Here is a 20,277-nt window from a genome sequence, read left to right as displayed (position 1 = left end):
CAAGCTGTAGGCATGAAATGATAGCAAGGCTAATGCCATGAATACGTTAAGAAATAAGGGAATTCTTAACATTCATGATCACCAAATATTAGAGGCTTTGCATGTGCATGTCACAGTTGAAAAGAGAAATTATATTACATGATACTAGAATTAAATACATTTGGCTTGAGTTAAGGAAATAGACTAACGTAATTTGTATAAATACAGAGCTCTCAACAGTGAAAAGCAACCAGATCAACAAATTTCAACTGAAAATTAAGTGTGTTGGAAAATGTGAGCAGGTTGGTCAGTGATTGAATGTTTGTGAATTTCAAAGATGCACAGTTAGAATAATAGACTTTAATTATACTGATATAGACTGGGAGTGCTAAAGACTAGAAAGGAGATGATTTTTGGATTTACGGAGAAATATAGAATGGTGGGAAAATTATTGAAAACTATCACAACTGAGCCTAAATGCTGCCTGACCTGCCAGGTGTTTCCATATGTTCTTCTTGTGTTTGAAGTTTTGGTAAACTTTTACAAAGCATTTATTTGGTTTCCAGCAGAATTTGGTGATCAATTCAGGATACTAGATTTAGGAATAATTATAGCCTTAGATAATTCACAGAAGAGAGTTACTGGTGCAGAGAATGGTGCTGTTTTGCTTATGGTGCAATCTGGGATATCTTTCCAGAAAATAAAGACATACCATATCAGATCGATTGCAAGAATGTGGCGAGTCCCGGTCGCTTGGTTTCCTATGCACGACAGGCGCTCTCTTTTGGGCATGAGTTTTCAAGTGGGCATGTCTTCTTCGTTTTGGCAGCCTCTGATCACGGCTCCTAAACTATAGGTTGCCCAGTGTGTACTGCTACTAACAAGATTAGGTAAAAACATTTAATCGTACTATTCTGTTGCCGTTCTTGCTCTGCACAAGACAGAACTGAAGCCTAAAAAGATTCTGCACTCAAAATTTAACACAAAATGCAGGAGCGACACCTGGATACAATGTTTAACCACTCCTGCATAAAAATTTGGTTCTTAAGCACTTATGACAATGATTTGAAAACTGTACAGATTTATGGGGAATAAACGTGGAGGCGTAATTTAATTGGATTGCTCTACCAAAGCTGACACACATACAATTTTATAAATGGCCATCCTCCATGCAGTTACATTCCATAATTCAGGCATACTTGAGACCAATAAGTATTTCTGGCCCCCTTAAACAAACAATTCCAACCTACTTACAGGATTCAGTATTGTACAATAACCTTAATGTGATTGGAGGAAGGTATTGCGGGGGGGGGGGGGGGGGGAATGTCCAAGGCAAGTTTTCTTTTTCCAGTAGGGACAGATACATTAGAGGCTCTTAGATAGACACATGGATGAAATAAAAACAGAAGACTATGCGGGACATAAGGGTTAGAGTGCTTGTAAGAGTAGGTTAAAGGGTCAGCACAATATTGTGGGTTGAAGGGCCTGTACTCTTATGTATTTGGTTATTTAAAGTAGTTGTGCCAAGTATCCTTGTCATTTCAACAACAATTTGTGGACCCCATTTACACTGGCAAGACGAACACTTCTGAACAGTGTGAGGATCACAAGATGAGACTATGCATTCATTAAGGTTATTTGATGAGCTCTGCACCTCCTATCATTGCTTGAAACTAATGCTGTATTAAGGTTGTTTCAAGGTCATTGCTGACCCTGAAAAGGTTTACAAATAGGGAGAATATCTGTTTAATAGCAAGGTAGGAATTATCATTTTGGATTGTATAGAGTATTGTTCATGAATGTTTATAAAATTGATTGACTTCATACTGTGTGAGATGTTCTAACATATGGTTTTTTGAAAGATTTGTATTTATGACTTATGTATATGTTGAAAAATATGCAAGTAGTAAAAACAGCAATTTATTTTCCTGTTTGATTTATTATGAACTGCTTCAGAATGTGGGTTTGTATGGTATAAGCTGCAGTGCTAAATGAGCTGAAGTACCAAATCAAGGGTGCCAAAAACTGAAATGCTTTTGCTTTTCTAGGCTAGAATGCTTGAAAGACTTTATCAAGTAGTTGAGCAATAAATTTTATTCATATGATCTAGTAATTGGTACCAATTTGCTTTGAATTAACTGATTTCATTGAAAGCAACAGCAAGAATTTTGTAATTGTCATCAGTTTTTAAGATGGGGGAAGTCTGCTGCTTTCTGGGCAGTAAACATTAAATTTGGAAGACTGAAATTAATACACCTTGGAAGTACTATATGGTAATATCTAGTCTTAACATACATATTCTAATATATTTTGAGCCTTCTCTGTTTAAAGAATTAAGTTACATGCCAGTGAAGGTTAGTAATTATATTAGTCCCTTGGGAAAAGTTGGTTCTCCCCTTCTGTACCACAAGGGTAGCCAACTCCCCATGTTCCAAGTGGCACAGTTTTGAAGTAAGACACTTTTTGCACAAAAGAAAATTAAAGCTGGGTATCTAGTGATATTTACAACACCTCCCCTGATGATTTTGTAGTACAGTGCCTATAAAAATATTCACCCCACCCCACGGAAGTTTTCATGTTTTATAACATTCAATCAGAGATGATTTAATTTGCTTTTTTTTTTTGACATTTATCAACATTAAAGAATTTCGTGGCAAAGTGAACAACAAATTTCTATAAATTGGTCTAAATTTATTCTAATTATTAAACACAAAATAATTGCATAATTACTCACCCCCTTTAAATCAGTATTTAGTAGATACACCTTTGGCAGCAACTACTCCCTTGAGTCTGTGTGCATAGGTTTTTATCGGCTTTGCACATCTGGACACTGTAATTTTTTCCATATTCTTCTTTACAAAACTGCTCCAGCTCTGTCAGATTGAATGGGGATTGTGAGTGAAAAGCCCTTTTCAAGTCCAGCCACAAGTTCTCAATTGGATTGAGGTCTGGATTCTGACTTGGTCATTCCAGAACATTAACTTTGTTGCTTTTAAGCCATTCCAGTGTAGCTTTGGCTTTATGCTTGGGTAATTGCCTTGCTGGACAACAAATCTTCTCCCAAGTCGCAGTTCTCATGCAGACTGCATCAGGTTTTCTCTCCAGGACTTCCCTGTATTTTGCTGCCTTCACTTTACCCTCTACCTTCACAAGCCTTCCAGGGCTGCTGCAGTGAAGCATCCCCACAGCATGATGTAGCCACAACCACGCTTCACAGTAGGGATGGTGTGTTTTTGATGATGTGCCATGTTCGGCTTACCACAAACATAGTGTATAGTCTGATGGCCAAAAAGCTCAACTTTGGTTTCATCAGACCATAGAACTTTCTTCCAGCTGACTTCAGTCTCCCACATGCCTCTGGTAAACTCTGGCTGAGATTTCATGTGAGTTTTTTTTCAGCAGTGGCTTTCTCTTTGCCACTCTCCCATAAAACTGCAACTGATGAAGCACCCAGGCAATAGTTATTGTATGTGCAGTCTCTCCCATCTCAGCCACTGAAGCTTGTAACTCCTCCTGAGTTGTGATAGGTCTCTTGGTGGCCTCCCTCACTTGTCCATTTCTTGTATGATCACTCAGCTTTTGAGGACAGCCTGCTCTAGGCAGATTTACAGCTGTGCCATATTCTTTCCATTTCTTGATGATTGACTTAACTCCAAGAGATATTCACTGACTTGGAAATTTTCTTGTATCCAGCTCCTGACTTGAGCTTTTCAATATCCTTTTTTCGTGGAGTTGCTTGGGTGTTCTTTTGCTTCATGGTGCAGTTTTTCCCCAGGATACTGTCTCACCAGCAATTAGACCTTCCAAATACAGGTATATTTTACTACAATCAATTGAAACACCATGACTGCACACAGGTAATCTCCATTTAAGTAATTTTGTGACTTCTAAAACAATTGCACACAGCAATGATGATTTGGTGTCACAGTAAAGGGGATGAATATTTATGCAATCAATTATTCTGTGTTTTATACTTGTAATTCATTTAGATCACTTTGTAGAGATCTGTTTTCACTTTGAAACAAAAGTCTTTTTTTGTTGATTGCTGTCAAAAAAGCCAAATTAAACCCATTGTGATTCAATATTGTAAAACATGAAAGTTTCCAAGTGGGTGTATACTTTTATAGGCACTGTATGTAAACAGCAACACCTCCAATTTTGAAAGCATTGAAGTATAAAACTCTGGTTTGACCACACTTGAAATATTGTGTTCACCTCATTATAGGAAGAACGTGGAAACTTGAGAAAGGATACAGAGTTTCCAGGATGCTGCCTGGGTTAAAGATGATTTGACAGAGGTGCAAAAGATAAAAAAGGACATAGATCGAGAGGATAGAACTATAGAAACTACAGCACAGAAACAGGTCTTTTGGCCCTTCTCGACTGTGCTGAACCATTTTCTGCCTAGTCCCACTGACCTGCACACGGACCATATCCTTCCATACACCTCCCATCCATGTATCTGTCCAATTTATTCTTAAATGTTAAAAAAGAACCCACATTTACCACCTCGTCTGGCAGCTCATTCCATACTCCCACCACTCTCTGTGTGAAGAAGCCCCTGCTAATGTTCCCTTTAAACTTTTCCCCCCTCACCCTTAACCCATGTCCTTTGGTTTTTTTCTCCCCTTGCCTCAGTGGAAAAAGCCTGCTTGCATTCACTCTATCAATACCCATCATAATTTTATATACCTCTATCAAATCTCCCCTCATTCTTCTATGCTCCAGGGAATGAAGTCCTAACCTATTCAACCTTTCTCTGTAACTGAGTTTCTCAAGTCCTGGCAACATCCTTGTAAACCTTCTCTGCACTCTTTCAACCTTATTTATATCCTTCCTGTAATTTGGTGACCAAAACTGAACACAGTACTCCAGATTCGGCCTCACCAATGCCTTATATAACTTCATCATAACATTCCAGCTCTTATACTCAATACTTTGATTAATAAAGGCCAATGTACCAAGAGCTCTCTTTACGACCCTATCTACCTGTGACGACACTTTTACGGAATTTTGTATCTGTATTCCCAGATCCCTCTGTTCCACTGCACTCCTCAGTGCCTTACCATTAACCCTATATGTTCTACCTTGGTTTGTCCTTCCAACATGCAATACCTCACACTTGTCTGTATTAAACTCCATCTGCCATTTTTCAGTCCATTTTTCCAGCTGGTCCAAGTCCCTCTGCAGGCTCTGAAAACCTTCCTCACTGTCTACTACACCTCCAATCTTTGTATCATCAGCAAATTTGCTGATCCAATTTACCACATTATCATCCAGATCATTGATATAGGTGACAAATAACAATGGACCCAGCACTGATCCCTGTGGCACACCACTAGTCACAGGCCTCCACTCGGAGAAGCAATTCTCTACTACCACTCCTTGGCTTCTTCCATTGAGCCAATGTCTAATCCAATTTACCACCTCTCCATGTTTACCTAGCGACTGAATTTTCCTAACTAACCTCCCATGCGGGACCTTGTCAAAGGCCTTACTGAAGTCCATGTAGACAATATCCACTGCCTTTCCTTCATCCACTTTCCTGGTAACCTCCTCGAAAAACTCCCCATGACCTACCCCGCACATAGCCATGTTGACTCTCCCTAATAAATCCCTGTCTATCCAAATGCTTGTAGATTCTGTCTCTTAGTACTCCCTCCAATAACTTACCTACTACCGACATTAAACTTACTGGCCTATAATTTCCCGGATTACTTTTCGATCCTTTTTTAAACAACGGAACAACATGAGCCACTCTCCAATCCTCCAGCACCTCACCTGTAGACAGTGACATTTTAAATATTTCTGCCAGGGCCCCTGCAATTTCAACACTAGTCTCCTCCAAGGTCCGAGGGAACACTCTGTCAGGTCCGAGGGATTTATCCACTTTAATTTTCCTCGGACAGCAAGGACCTCCTCCTTTTCGATCTGTACAGTTTCCATGATCTCACTACTTGTTTCCCTTAATTCCATAGACTTCATGCCAGTTTCCTTAGTAAATACAGACGCAAAAAACCTATTTAAGATCTCCCCCATTTCCTTTGGTTCCGCACATAGCTGACCACTCTGATCTTCAAGAGGACCAATTTTATCCCTTACAATCCTTTTGCCTGTAAAAGTTCTTTGGATTATCCTTCACTTTGACTGCCAAGGCAACCTCATGTCTTCTTTTAGCCCTCCTGATTTCTTTCTTAAGTATTTTCTTGCACTTCTTATACTCCTCAAGCACTTTATTTACTCCCTGCTTCCTACACGTCATACAACTCCTTCTTCTTCTTTATCAGAGTTGCAATATCCCTTGAGAACCAAGGTTCCTTATTCCTATTCACTTTGCCTTTAATCCTGATAGGAACATACAAATTCTGCGCTCTCAAAATTTCTCCTTTGAAGGCTTCCCACCTACCGATCACATCCTTGCCAGAGAACAACCTGTCCCAATCCACGCTTTTTAGATCCTTTTTCATTTCTTCAAATGTGGCCTTCTTCCAGTTAAGAACCTCAACCCTAGGACCAGATCTATCCTTGTCCATGATCAAGTTGAACTAATGGTGTTATGATCACTGGAACCAAAGTGCTACCCTACATAGACTTCTGTCACTTGTCCTAACTCGTTTCCTAACAGGAGATCCAACATTGCATCCCCTTTAGTTGGTCCCTCTATATACTGATTTAGAAAACTTTCCTGAACACATTTTACAAATAGGATAGCCAGAGACTTTTGCCCCATTATGGCTAAAACCAGGGGGCATAATTTTAAGGTGATTGGAGAAAAGCACAGAGGGCACACCTGAGGTGGGTTTCATTACAGTGGTGTATAGCACCTTGTCAGGGGTGGTGGTAAAGGCAGATACGTAGGAACATTTATGAGACTAGAGATAGGCACAAGGGTGTAAGAGGGAAAAAAGGGCTATGTGGGAGGAAGAGTTAGACTGATCGTAGAGTAAGCTAAAAGGTCAGCTCAGCTTCATGGGCTGAGGGGCCTGTACTGTGCTGCAGTTTTCTAATATTACAGTATGTCAAATACTGATACGCAAGTATTGTAGGATAGAATCATTAACATTCAAGTAGATGTTGCTGATGTACTTATGCATATATGGTATTCGCAGGGGACATTTTTACCATACTCTATGATGATTTGAGATTTTGTTTTTCAATGATGAAGTTAAATGCAGAGTCATGGATCATGCACTTTCATGCAGTCTCTGAACAACCACCTTCATTGTTCTCACTTAGTGTGCAGATCTGATATTTTATTCAAGAATTTTATAAAAAGTCTTGAAAAAACTTAAACTTTGATCTCACTTTTTATCAAATTTAAAACTTTACCCCAATTAAACATGTAATATGCCAATAAAAATGACAAACGCATTTTTTTGTAAACATTTTAATAGTTATTGAATGTTCTACATCTTACAGTAAATATACAATTACAAACTCTTGGCTTAATTCTGTCACTTAGATCACTAACTGATCTTATCCAAATAAAAACAAAATAAAAAAACAGATTTACACTTCATAGTCACAAGTGTAATCTGTGGGTCTTTCAAATTCCATAAGTAACTTCTAAGCTGTGTTATTAAAACACAGGTTCTGTGAACTACACTTGGAAGACAATGACATTTCCATAATTCTCCTCTTGCTTTATTAGTGTTCCAATAGAATTCAAAATAAGGAAGTCCAAAACTGCAATTGAAATACAGTAAAAGGAAAGCCCACAGACTTGTGTTCTGAAATGCTCCCTGTAGCTCAAAGAAGCATCCAACTTCAGTTAAACCATAAAGTTTTTTTTTCTATTAAGAATAATAAACATCAATCATTAAACAACTTAAATAACACTTATGGTAAAAAGCGCTTAAATTACATATCTGAACTGCAAAGGTTTCCTAGGTTATCTTTCTTTAAAATACAGGAGCAACACTCGTACACACCGTTTAATCTCTCCTATATAAATTTGATATTCTGAAGTACTTATGACATTGAATTGGGCCAGTACAACTATTAATATGCATTGTTCAAGTCTTGCATTACAGTACTTAATTTAGCAAAGGTGTACAAAAATCTTTTAGAAGGTCATGTATATTAATAACTGAATTGGTAAACCTGGTTATGTTGAATTAACTACGAGTGCCCAGTTGCCTTGGTATGCTTTTTTTTTTGTTGCAATTACACACTGGTTATGAGCTAAACAGTCAACAATATATTTTAAAAATTACATTAGTTATCTGGCAGTATCCAAATTAGTCATTCAATATTATAAGAACAATCTGCAACTTCCACAGAACAATTTGAATTTGTTCCTAATGCTTTAGTCATATTCTGAAATATCATGCCATCTTAAAATGCATGATTATATACTAAGAGTATGTTTAGTCCAATAAAAATTCAACTGCACTGAAATCATGGGCACCAATTTCTCCTTTCAAAAATGTGGCAGAAGTAAGAACTAAAAATCTGTTAATTTAACAAAATGGTAAGAAGGAACAAAAGTACACAATAATGCAAGTTCAGCTATTGCTAACATTATGCAGCACAAAGTGCATAACAAGGCTATGTTCAAGACAAGAACATCAGGCAAACTGTTGGAAACCCATTTACTTACACGTTCTTACTCAATTTTTTTTTCTGGTGACTTTGCAAAATTAAAGGATTCCAATTCTATTAACCATATGGATGTAAATAAAAAATGCTCCACAGAGCAGTACTGCAAGCACTTTAATAGTTGAAAAACATTACAGTGTTGGCCATTAAGTTTTATTAACAAGACCACCACAATGCCTGCTGTTGCTCTATGTACACCAATAACTTTTATTAAAGAATTGCATCTCCCATGTTCAAGTTCAGTAAATAAACATTTTATATGCTTGATAAAGATGCATTTACCTGCATTGAAGTCACCAGAAATAGTAATTGAGTGCAGATTTTATCAAAATAGGAATTAGCAAAGCACATCTTATAGTCTGTAGCCAAGTGATCACTTATCTGTGGGCAGTGATACAAAAATATCTTAACTGGTGACACAATACTGATCTGACAAATGGTGAATTATTTACTAAAACAGCCTAGTGAGCAGCGGTTAAATTATCCAAAACCAATCAGCTATATTCTTTTGAAAATATAGCAAAAGGGTGAGATTTAAAAGGATTTAAAGAATCTAATGAATTTATTGTATTCAAAATCTGCACTTTGGCTTTAAGCATTCTCAAGTCTGGAGGGCAGGGGTTGTCAATTTTGATAGAGTAAAGTGCTCTCAGGTTAGTTTGTCCATGCTTCAGAGCAACTCTCCCTACTTAAGCAGCTTATTTATGGAGGAGTAATATCATCAATTCACCATAAACTGGAACCAAATTTAAGACAGTTTTGATTTTGGTCCAAAATTTACATAATTCTGCTTAGAAAATTGTACTTTTCTGTTCATATGAAGAAACCCCAGTTTAAAAAAAGAGAAAATTGTGACAAAACTAATTATATAATATTGAAACAATGGGATTTTAAATAAAATCACATGGACTAATTAAATGGCTGGAGGATAAAGTTCCATCAGGGATAAATGGATTTAGACTGTCTTGCAAGCCTACCTGTGTATATTAATTGACATTAAGTGAAGCAAATTTAATACAAAAATCTGAACCTAATCTTAATAATGACTGAAATGTTAGCCCCCACTTATTAATACACCCTCATTTACAAAATATTAGTAATACAAAGAGCAGTCAAAATTCGGTCCTTTCCAATGAGCTGGGAGATTTTACTTTGACATCAGGCACAAACATTTTTTGAAGATGCCTAAAACCAGTTAAGTCAATAGGGCATAACTAGCTAACATCACATTGAATAATTCCCATTTGCCATTTCCATTCATACAAATTAGTGGGAAATTTAACCTCAAGACAATTACAGTAAAACCACATTTCTTTGCATAATGTCCTTGAAGTAAAACTTGATGCTTGCCCCCCCCATCATTAACATGCTGTAGAAAGCTAAACTGCTGATTTTAAGAGCAGTAATTAGTTTGCACTGATGCACTCATGATTTCTCAGTGAAATGTAAAAAAAAATCTCACTGAAAACAATCACAAGATTATCATCTGCATCAATAGTGGCTGGTTCTGTTCAAAATTGCTCACTTGCATCTTGCTTTCAATTAGTACCTAGTAATTTGGAAACCATTTTTTTTTTTTACTAAGTGCCCATTTTATAGTTTTGAGTTTCAATTTAAAGGCAGATGGTATCAAACTTGCAATGCCCAAATAAATTTCAGCTTAAGACATCTGCACGCCTGATGCTTCTGATGTCTCCACTGGATTTGACAGTTTCTCAATCACTTGTGATATAACTTGAATGGAAAACCAAAGATTTCTCCTTCCCTATTTTGCCAGGATGCGAGAGCCCTCATCACTAATTTGTACTTCAATCCTTCAAGGCAGTGAAGAATACCATTTAATCACTGCAAGGTTTGTAATGCAGTAATGGAAAGCTGGTGGATACTGAACACTGTAGCCAAGCCTCATTTTCTGATGTGGAATGATTTAGGAAAATTAGTCAATAATTCTATTTTTCCATTGACAAATTAACTAGTTGGTGAAATCAATGGTACAGCAGTCTTAAGAGATCCATCACTGAATTTCAGGCAAATTTAAACAGTAGACCAAATAATGGCTGTTCTAGCAAAAAAAAATGAAAACTCTCTGAAGTTTTTCTTTTAATATGCTAAGCCAACTCATTTTTTCTTAATGGAATGTTGCTCAAGAATGTCACAATTAAACACAAAATGGATCAGATTTGTCTATACCTTAAATATTAAATTTGCTGAAATATTAAGATTTAAAATTAATCTTCGGCAACAATCATTTCTGACTACTTACAAATCTGAGCATTTTAAACTTAGACCGCCTTAATACTTCAGCATCAGAATGCCTCCTTTGATAATGCAGAATATACCCTCTTTCCTACCATTATTAAACAGGCTACTTTAAAGCAAAGCGCTGCTCCTTACAACCATAGCTTTATTTGGTTAGGATTGCAGTGAGTGCATAGAAAACACCACATGCGTTTTAGGAAATTATCCAATTAACCTCTTAATTATGTGATCTGAATGTAAAAAAATCTGCCGGAGCAGACTGCGAAGTTTAATATATTTGATTACAATTCTATTTAAAACCTAGGTGTTGTATAGTTTTCTCTTCAAGAATCAGTCTATAAAGCCAACCACAAACACAATACGGGCGTGTTACATACATATCTATATATATATATTCATGTATAAAGTCTTGTACCTGTTTATTAGCATAGATTATTTTTATATATGTATTGTGCAACATAACCTATCTTATGTGTTTTGACAGAATTTTGATATGTGGTCATTTCTAAGTTGAAGGAAAAAATGTACTCCCTAAAATTCAAAATACTTCACCCTCATACCTTTGTCAGTGCTTTCCAGTCATTTACATTCATTCCCAAAACAAGATGGAAAGGATTCATTTGCCAGGCTGTGAATTAATATTTTCATAAATTAACACTGCACCCATTCTGTGTGGATGGTATGTTCCACAAATTCCTATCAACTAAGACCATCAAGAGTTTTTAAATTGCAGTGTTCTTCTATTCAGGTCTTTTCATTAAGAAATATCTGAAAACGTAATTACTTTGCTTGAAATTGTACAATATTTAAATGACATTTTAAACTTCCAAATAATTGCAAAAATGTCAGTAATAACTTTAACAAACTGACAACTAGATCAATTTAATGAGGGAGACAGCATAAACCCAGGATACTAAGGAGCTTAACGGTGGTAGAATTTCACAGGTTTGAGGAGAACGACCTTTGTGCATCATGAATCCAGATTATTTTTCTTTAACAAGCAGCAAAGTAAAGCCAATGCCATAGTAATATCACTTTCAATACAGCACAAGCTGTATTTAGAACCCCAAATGAACACAATGCTGATTTAATAGCTGTAATGAATTGGCAGCAGGAAGAAACGGTGGTGAGCCAATTACTTCATCTTGAACAAAGAATCTGGCCAACTATTTCAAACAAGTAATGCTGCATTACTTAAGCCATCCCAAGAATTCACTGTGCTGCAGCAATGAAATGAGTGCGCCATTATTTCTATATCCCTTTAACCCCTCAAAGCTTTCCTGAATAATTCTATCAAAAACAAAAAAAGATCAAAGGCCATTTCAGTGGTGAGTACTAATATTGATGATGCCTTTTAAATGCAACTAGAAAGGTTAATGTTCTAACTGAACATCTCAGGTTTTATGGCTGCTATTTGCTATATTGAGAATACCAATCAGATCAAAGAGACAGTCGCACTTTCCCTTTAAGACTGAAATAATGTTTTGCCTTGCTTAGGATTGATGCATCAAATTCAGGTTGGGCTCAATTTTTTGCTTTTAAATCTCAATGTAGACCTCCATCTGGGATCTGAATAACAGAAATGGTGAAACATGCAATTTTTAAAAGGATGTCCTCTCACCATTGAATAGGCCCCTTTGGCCATAGCCTCACTGGTAATAACAAATGTTGGTCAGTAACAATTTTGAGTAGCTATGATGGAAAAGAACTTAAATGAGGCAGAAATTTGGAGAAAAGCAGCTTTTACAAAAAAAAAACACTTAATGCATAAAGTGACCTTTGACTTTGTCCTTGCAAACAAATTTGGTGCCACGTGGCTTCGATGCACAAGCACCAACGTAAGACTTGAGTAGTTGCATACAATGTCTGACTCCAGATCTGTAAGGGAGGTAAAAAAAAAACAGGACTTTATGCCATATCTAACAAATCTAACATTAACTCTACATTCATATTTCATTAAATAAACTATCCCAAATCACGGGCACAACGTTTTAATCCACAACCCAGATTCTACAAACGTTTATAAATTGGACCTCAAAAAAGATGGCTAATATTACAAGTACAGAAAATTTGAATAATATTTAAATTTCTCAGCCAGTTACGACCACAGAAACAACTAGGCCAAAACAGCAGGATTGCAATATATTAAATTTAGAATGGCAATGACTATGCACTAGACAAAATGAGTTTTTGCAACTTTACAGAGGAAAGTAACAAATAGGGAATTTCAAAGACCAAGACTTAAATCTGCACAAATTTTAAGAGAATTACCAGTAATCACATATTAAATACTTTCAATGCACAGTTACTTAAGAGGAATAAATGCAACCAAGATTACCAGTTTACATTTTTCCAATAAAAAAAGGGAGGTGTCTTTACAAACTCCCGAGCATTAGAGGTGCAGTGGAACTTAGGAGTCCTTGTGCAAGATGCCCAGAAGGTTAATTTACAGGTTGAGGCTGTGGTAAAGAAGGCAAGTGCAATGTTGGCATTTATTTCAAAGGGAATAGAATATTAAAGCAAGGAGATAATGCTGAGCCTTTATAAGACACTAGTCAGGCTGCACTTGTAGAGTATTATCAAGAGTTTTGGCCCCATATCTCAAAAAGAATGTGTTGTCATTTGTACTCACTGGGATTTACAAGAATGTGGGGGGGGGGCGGGCAGGATCTCATTGAAATGTTACAGAACGTTGAAAGGGCTAAATAGGATGGATGCGGACAGGATGTCTCCTGTGGTGGGGGTATCCAGAACTAGAGAGCACAGCCTCAAAATTGAGGGGTGACCCTTTAGAACAGAGGTAAGGAGGAATTCTGTTAGCCAGAGAGTAGTAAATCTGTGGAATGCTCTGCCACAGACTGCGGTGGAGGTCAAGTCTGTGGTGTACTTAAAGCAGAAGTTGATAGATTCCTAATTGGTCAGGGCATCAAAGGATATGGAGAAAAGGCAGGTGCATGGGGTTGAATGGGATCCAGGGACAGCCATGATGAAATGGCAGAGCGGATGGGCTGAATGGCCTAATTCTGCTCCTATGTCTTAAGGTCTTATAGGGAATTCCACATTACATGCATTTTTTTGTTTTGTTTAAAAAACATGCATACTGAGTGAACTATAGACCAGGACGGGCTTTAAAGTTTAAGCGGATGAATAGAAAAAAATTGTAGTCCGATGTAAACAACATAAAATTGGGATAATACCAAAATCGGCAAAATAGTGCATAGATTATGGAAGAGTCTGAATGCTGCTCTGTGAAGAAAATATAAACTCATACTACCTTACAGAATCAGGTTGAGGGTAAAGACTTTTCTTTTACTGCACAATGGCATCCAGGTTCTTTTCTGATCTGTTTCACTTATAATACTGTACAAAGTACTGCTCTGGATCATAAAACTATACACACCTGGAGCATACAATCATGGGAAAAATGGAATTTTGTTCAAGAAAATTAATAAAACAAAATTTCAAAATTACAGTACTGTGCAAAAGTCTTAGGCATATGTAAAAAAACCATTCTGTAAAGCAAAGATACATTCAAAAATAATGAAAAGTTCCTAAATATCAAGAAAATTACTGTAAAGAGCACAGCAGTAAACTGTAAAAAACTAAAGTCAATACTTGGTATGACCAGCCTTTGCCTTTAAAACTACATCAATTCTCTTAGGAACAGTGTGGTTCAGTTTTATTAGAAAATCGCCCGGTAGTTTGTTCCAAGCATCTTGGAGAACAGTTCTCATGCAGACTTTGGCTGTCTCGCTTGCTTCCATCTTTCCAGCTAATCCCAGACATCCTCGATGATGTTGAGATCAGGGCTCTGGAAGCCATACCATCTGTTGCAGAACTCCACATTCTTCTCTTTGCTGAAGATAGTTATTTATGACCTTGGCTGTGTGTTTGGAATCATTGCATGATGGATGAGATTCTGCTTGTACTTCTCAGCAGTGAGGATTCCATTAATTCTGACCAGATCGCCAACTGCATTTGCAGAAATGCAGCCCCAAACCTGCAGGGATACACCGCTGTGCTTCACTGTTGGCTAAAGACATTCATCAATGCAGCACTCTCCAGCTCCTCTACAGACAAACTGCCTCCAAAATTTTGACTCGTCAGTCCACTGCACTTGCTGCCATTATTCAGCACCCTAGTGCTTGTGTTTTGTGCATAGGTGAGTCTCTTGGTTTTGTTTCCACTTCAGAGGAATGGCTTTTAGCAGCAACCCTTCCCTGAAGACTACTTCTGACAAGACTTCTCCAGACTGAAGAGGGGTGTACTTGGATTCCAGTGGTTTCTTTGAGTTCAGAGCTGATAGCAGAGCTGGACTTCTTGCGATTTAGAAGTGATGTCTGTTTGGTTTAATCTCTCGTCTGCTGCACTGTTTCCCATGGACGACCACTGCGTTTCTGCTCCTCAACCTTGCCTGTTTCTTCGTGCTTCTTCGGAAGAGCTTAGACAACACATCTTGAAACTCCTGTCTGTCGCAAGATGGCCACCTTGCATTTTGTTACTATGCTCACTCTTACCATGGTGTAAGAATTGATGCTTTGAAGGTTAAACTGTCACATCGCCCCACACTCACCTTTTAGTTTGGTTGTCCTTCGCCCAGTCTGATACATTCTACACCTGTTTCTGTTTCAGTTAATCAGTTTAGTTCATTCAACTCATTATGTCATTGCTCATTAGTACCTGTTTGTTACCTTTGCTTAATCAGGCACTGGGCTATATACCTAAAAAGTATCAAGTTTTTATTTGAAAAGTGGTCTATTACTTAATATGTTACTTTCATTAATGAAATACAAAAATTTCTGTAGGACATTTAATTTTTTGGAAAATGAATGTTAGGAAGACTAAAATTTGCTCTTTTCTACTGACACACTAATGCAGTAGACAAAAACATAAACATCCAAAACAAAATTTATATTAAAAAATCTAGGTGCCTAAGACTTTTGTACAATACTATTAATCAAAGGAATTGAGTGCAAATCAGACCAAAATGCCCATTTTGGCAAAGATTTCAGAAATCAAAGAAACTTTAGATACAATGAATTACTGGCTATTCCAATCAATTACCTTATGCTAAATTTTGTACATTCAAGGAAAGTTACATTAAACTTAATTGACAGCTCAAGAGATGTCAAAATTTTAAACAATGGTATTTTAAGCTTAACTCTTCCAAATGCTTGATGCCAATCTTCATCTTATATTGCAAAACATGAATGATGCGGAACCAAATTATTAGACCAGAAGCAACTAAAGTGTTAATGCTTTTAAGATAATTTTTTTAGAACAATTTTTACAAAGTAGATCCCAGGATTAAACCTGAAGCTTTTGACTAAACTATAACAAAAAGTTTTTGAATACATAATTAATTTAAAATATATTATAATGTCATCGTACAAAGGACTTCCTTCCAATCCTATCTGTGGTGACTGATGAGGCTGATATGCATACTACAAACTTTTCCAGTTGGGTCAAGAGGCGCCAGATGGGGCAGGCCTGAGGCACAAGTCCAAGGCATGGACTTATTATGCACTACTCTACTTTCTAATGAGTCTCAAAACTATGTATACATTACATTTCATGTGAGGGGCTTATTAGGGGTGGCCATTACATTTTAGCCTTCCCAGTGATGCCCACATCTCAAATGAATGACAAACTTAGAATCACTAAGCAGTAACACTGGACATTAAACTTAGCATGGATACAGAGCAACACACACAAAAAGATGGATTAACTCAGTAGGTCAGGCAGCATCTACGGAAAATAGTACAGGTTTCCCTCGCCATCCGAAGGTAGAGCGTTCCTATGAAACGGTTTGTAAGCTGAAGTGTCGTAAAGTGAAGAAGCAATTACCATTTATTTATATGGGAAAATTTTGTGAGCGTTCGCAGACCCAAAAATAACCTACCAAATCATGCCAAATAACACATAAAACCTAAAATAACAGTAACATATAGTAAAAGCAGGAATGATATGATAAATACACAGCCTATATAAAGTAGAAATACTTCTCTACAACGACTGCCTGCACAGATCTCCGTAGCGAAAATCTCACGCAAGCGCTGTTGGCATAAACGCGCTCTCCAATAACCTTTAAAATATGAAGCTGCCAAATCTACCAAATAACACGTAAAAATACACAGCCTTTATAAAGTAGAAATAATGTATGCACAGTGTAGTATCACTTACCGGAATCGGGAAAACAGCGCCGAGCACACTGATGATGGTGTATTAGACTGAGTCGTCGCCGGTTGGGTGGTGTAGTGGCCCCCACCCTAGGGGGCTGCCGACCCGATACAATGCCGCGAAGAACGCAGCGGTAGCCGGGAGACACACAGCACATCTTTAAGAACAAAGCCGAAATAAACATGCTAATTAATTAGGTAACACACATCAAAGTTGCTGGTGAACGCAGCAGGCCAGGCAGCATCTGTAGGAAGAGGTGCAGTCGACGTTTCAGGCCGAGACCCTTCGTCAGAACTAACTGAACTTCAGTTAGTCCTGACGAAGGGTCTCGGCCTGAAACGTCGACTGCACCTCTTCCTACAGATGCTGCCTGGCCTGCTGCGTTCACCAGCAACTTTGATGTGTGTTGCTTGAATTTCCAGCGTCTGCAGAATTCCTGTTGTTTGTAATTAATTAGGTACTGCCCGGCACGTAAATATCGGCCCAGATAAGAGGCGATGCAATTGGCTCTGATCTGAGCCGACAATTACGTGTCGGTGGCACCTAATTAATTAGCATGTTTATTTCGGCTTTTTTCTTAAAGATGTGCTGTATGCCTCCCGGCTACCGTTGCATTCTCCGCGAATCGGTATCTGCCCGTGGTCTGGGGGTTGGGGTGGTGGGACACTGGGGTGTCATCTCGTCGTCTGTTTCCATTAGAGCAGACAGCTCATCTTCTCCTATGACTGCCTGCCTCGATGTCGAAGGTCGAGGTTCGTCGTCTGCTGTGGCTGATGTGGAAGGCTTGCTTGACTGCTGAGCCTCGCGCATTTTTCTATCATACAGTTATTTGTAAGCACTCAAACCATCCTGCAAATATCCCTTAAACCTACGTACCCTTTCAAAATTAAAGCCGTACTTTATCATTGCAGCGAAAATCTCACACAGTTGCACGTTCAGTTCGCTACTGCATTCGGTTTCGATTGTTATATCCTTTCCTCTTCCAATTGCATCAGCTCTTCATCTATCAGTTCTTGGTCATGGGATGCCAAAACCTCTTCAACATCATCTTCATCAGCTTCCACAAGCCAAACTCACGTTGTCCTTACTTCGTTCACCATGATCGAAATGCTTAATTATGTCTAGTTTTACGCTAAGTGTAACACCCTTACTCTTTCAGGCTTTTCCGACACCTTAGAACTCATCTTGCTAACGGCTGCTCAGGGCAACATGTTTAAGCAATGCCGTTCCGAATCCGGGGGAGAGCGGCTGCTTGGGGCGCGCTCTGCCTTTTACTGCGCGCTGATTTTTTATCATGCACTGCTTTTCTTCGTAACAGTGAAAACAACTTCTGAAAGCGAAAACAGGGTACTAATGTAGGTCTTTCATAACAGTGAGGTTTCGTAAAGCGAATGTTCAAAAAGCGGAGGACACCTGTAAACATTCAACGTTTCAGGCTAAGTCCCTTCCCAAAATGTCGACTGTACTATTTTCCATAGATGCTGCCTGATTTACTTGAGTTCCTCCAACTTTCTGTGTGTGTGAGTTACTTTGGATTTACAGCATCTTCAGATTTTCTTGTTTGTGATTATACAGCATGGATACAGGCCCTTTTGCCCAACAAGTACATGGCAACCACAGTGCCTACCCATCTAGATCAGGCTTTGTGTGTTGGACCTTTATTACTCTACGCCTTGATGCTGGATGTACCTATCCAAGTGCTTCTTAAATCATACTGTACATGCCTCAACCACTTCCTCTGGCAGCTCATTCCAACCACTCCCCACCCTTTGGGTGGAAAAGTTGCCCCTCACGTCTCTTTTAAATAATTCCCCTCAACCGTAAAGTTATATCACTTATAGATTCCATAACTCTGGGGAAAACACTGCTACCACACACCTTATCTATGCTCCTCATGATTTGATAAACCTCTATAATAGAAACATAGAAACATAGAAAAATAGGTGCAAGAGTAGGCCATTCGGCCCTTCGAGCCTGCACCGCCATTTATTATGATCATGGCTGATCATCCAACTCAGAACCCCGCCCCAGCCTTCCCTCCATACCCCCTGACCCCCGTAGCCACAAGGGCCATATCTAACTCCCTCTTAAATATAGCCAATGAACTGGCCTCAACTGTTTCCTGTGGCAGAGAATTCCACAGATTCACCACTCTCTGTGTGAAGAAGTTTTTCCTAATCTCGGTCCTAAAAGGCTTCCCCTCGATCCTCAAACTGTGGCTCCTCGTTCTGGACTTCCCCAACGTCGGGAACAATCTTCCTGCATCTACCTTGTCCAATCCCTTTAGGATCTTATACGTTTCAATCAGATCCCCCCTCAATCTTCTAAATTCCAATGAGTACAAGCCCAGTTCATCCAGTCTTTCTTCATATGAAAGTCCTGCCATCCCAGGAATCAATTTGGTGAACCTTCTTTGTACTCCCTCTATGGCAAGGATGTCTTTCCTCAGATTAGGGGACCAAAACTGCACACAATACTCCAGGTGTGGTCTCACCAAGGCCTTGTACAACTGCAGTAGTACCTCCCTGCTCCTGTACTCGAATCCTCTCGCTATAAATGCCAGCATACCATTTGCTTTTTTCACCGCCTGCTGTACCTGCATGCCCACTTTCAATGACTGGTGTATAATGACACCCAGGTCTCATTGCACCTCCCCTTTTCCTAATCGGCCACCATTCAGATAATAATCTATTTTCCTATTTTTGCCACTAAAGTGGATAACTTCACATTTATCCACATTAAATTGCATCTGCCATGAATTTGCCCACTCACCCAACCTATCCAAGTCACCCTGCATCCTCTTAGCATCCTCCTCACAGCTAACACTGCCACCCAGCTTCGTGTCATCTGCAAACTTGGAGATGCTGCATTTAATTCCCTCATCCAAGTCATTAATATATATTGTAAACAACTGGGGTCCCAGCACTGAGCCTTGCGGTACCCCACTAGTCACTGCCTGCCATTCTGAAAAGGTCCCGTTTATTCCCACTCTTTGCTTCCTGTCTGCTAACCAACTCTCCACCCACACCAATACCTTACCCCCAATACCGTGTGCTTTAAGTTTGCACACTAATCTCCTGTGTGGGACCTTGTCAAAAGCCTTCTGAAAATTCAAATATACCACATCCACTGGTTCTCCCCTATCCACTCTACTAGTTACATCCTCAAAAAATTCTATGAGATTAGTCAGACATGATTTTCCTTTCACAAATCCATGCTGACTTTGTCCGATCATTTCACCGCTTTCCAAATGTGCTG

General features: G+C 38.5%; 1 protein-coding gene across 4 annotated transcripts in view; it reads right to left on the bottom strand.

Moving 5' to 3' along the window:
* Window positions 1–7,362: 7,362 nt before the first annotated feature.
* fam168a (family with sequence similarity 168 member A) overlaps window positions 7,363–20,277 on the bottom strand; it is a 125,339-nt gene continuing 112,424 nt past the window's right edge. For all 4 annotated transcript variants that reach the window (XM_072262811.1, XM_072262814.1, XM_072262813.1 and 1 more), the window contains exon 8: window positions 7,363–12,717. Coding sequence is in view for 1 of the 4 variants with exons in the window: in XM_072262814.1 (XP_072118915.1) it covers window position 12,717 (1 nt within the window). In the remaining 3 variants the exon portion in view is untranslated. The remainder of the gene's footprint in view (window positions 12,718–20,277) is intronic.

Source organism: Mobula birostris, chromosome 7 (assembly GCF_030028105.1).
Source record: "Mobula birostris isolate sMobBir1 chromosome 7, sMobBir1.hap1, whole genome shotgun sequence".
NCBI lineage: Eukaryota > Metazoa > Chordata > Chondrichthyes > Myliobatiformes > Myliobatidae > Mobula > Mobula birostris.
Note: the sequence above shows the minus strand (reverse complement) of the source record. Positions and strands in the feature narration are given on the sequence as shown.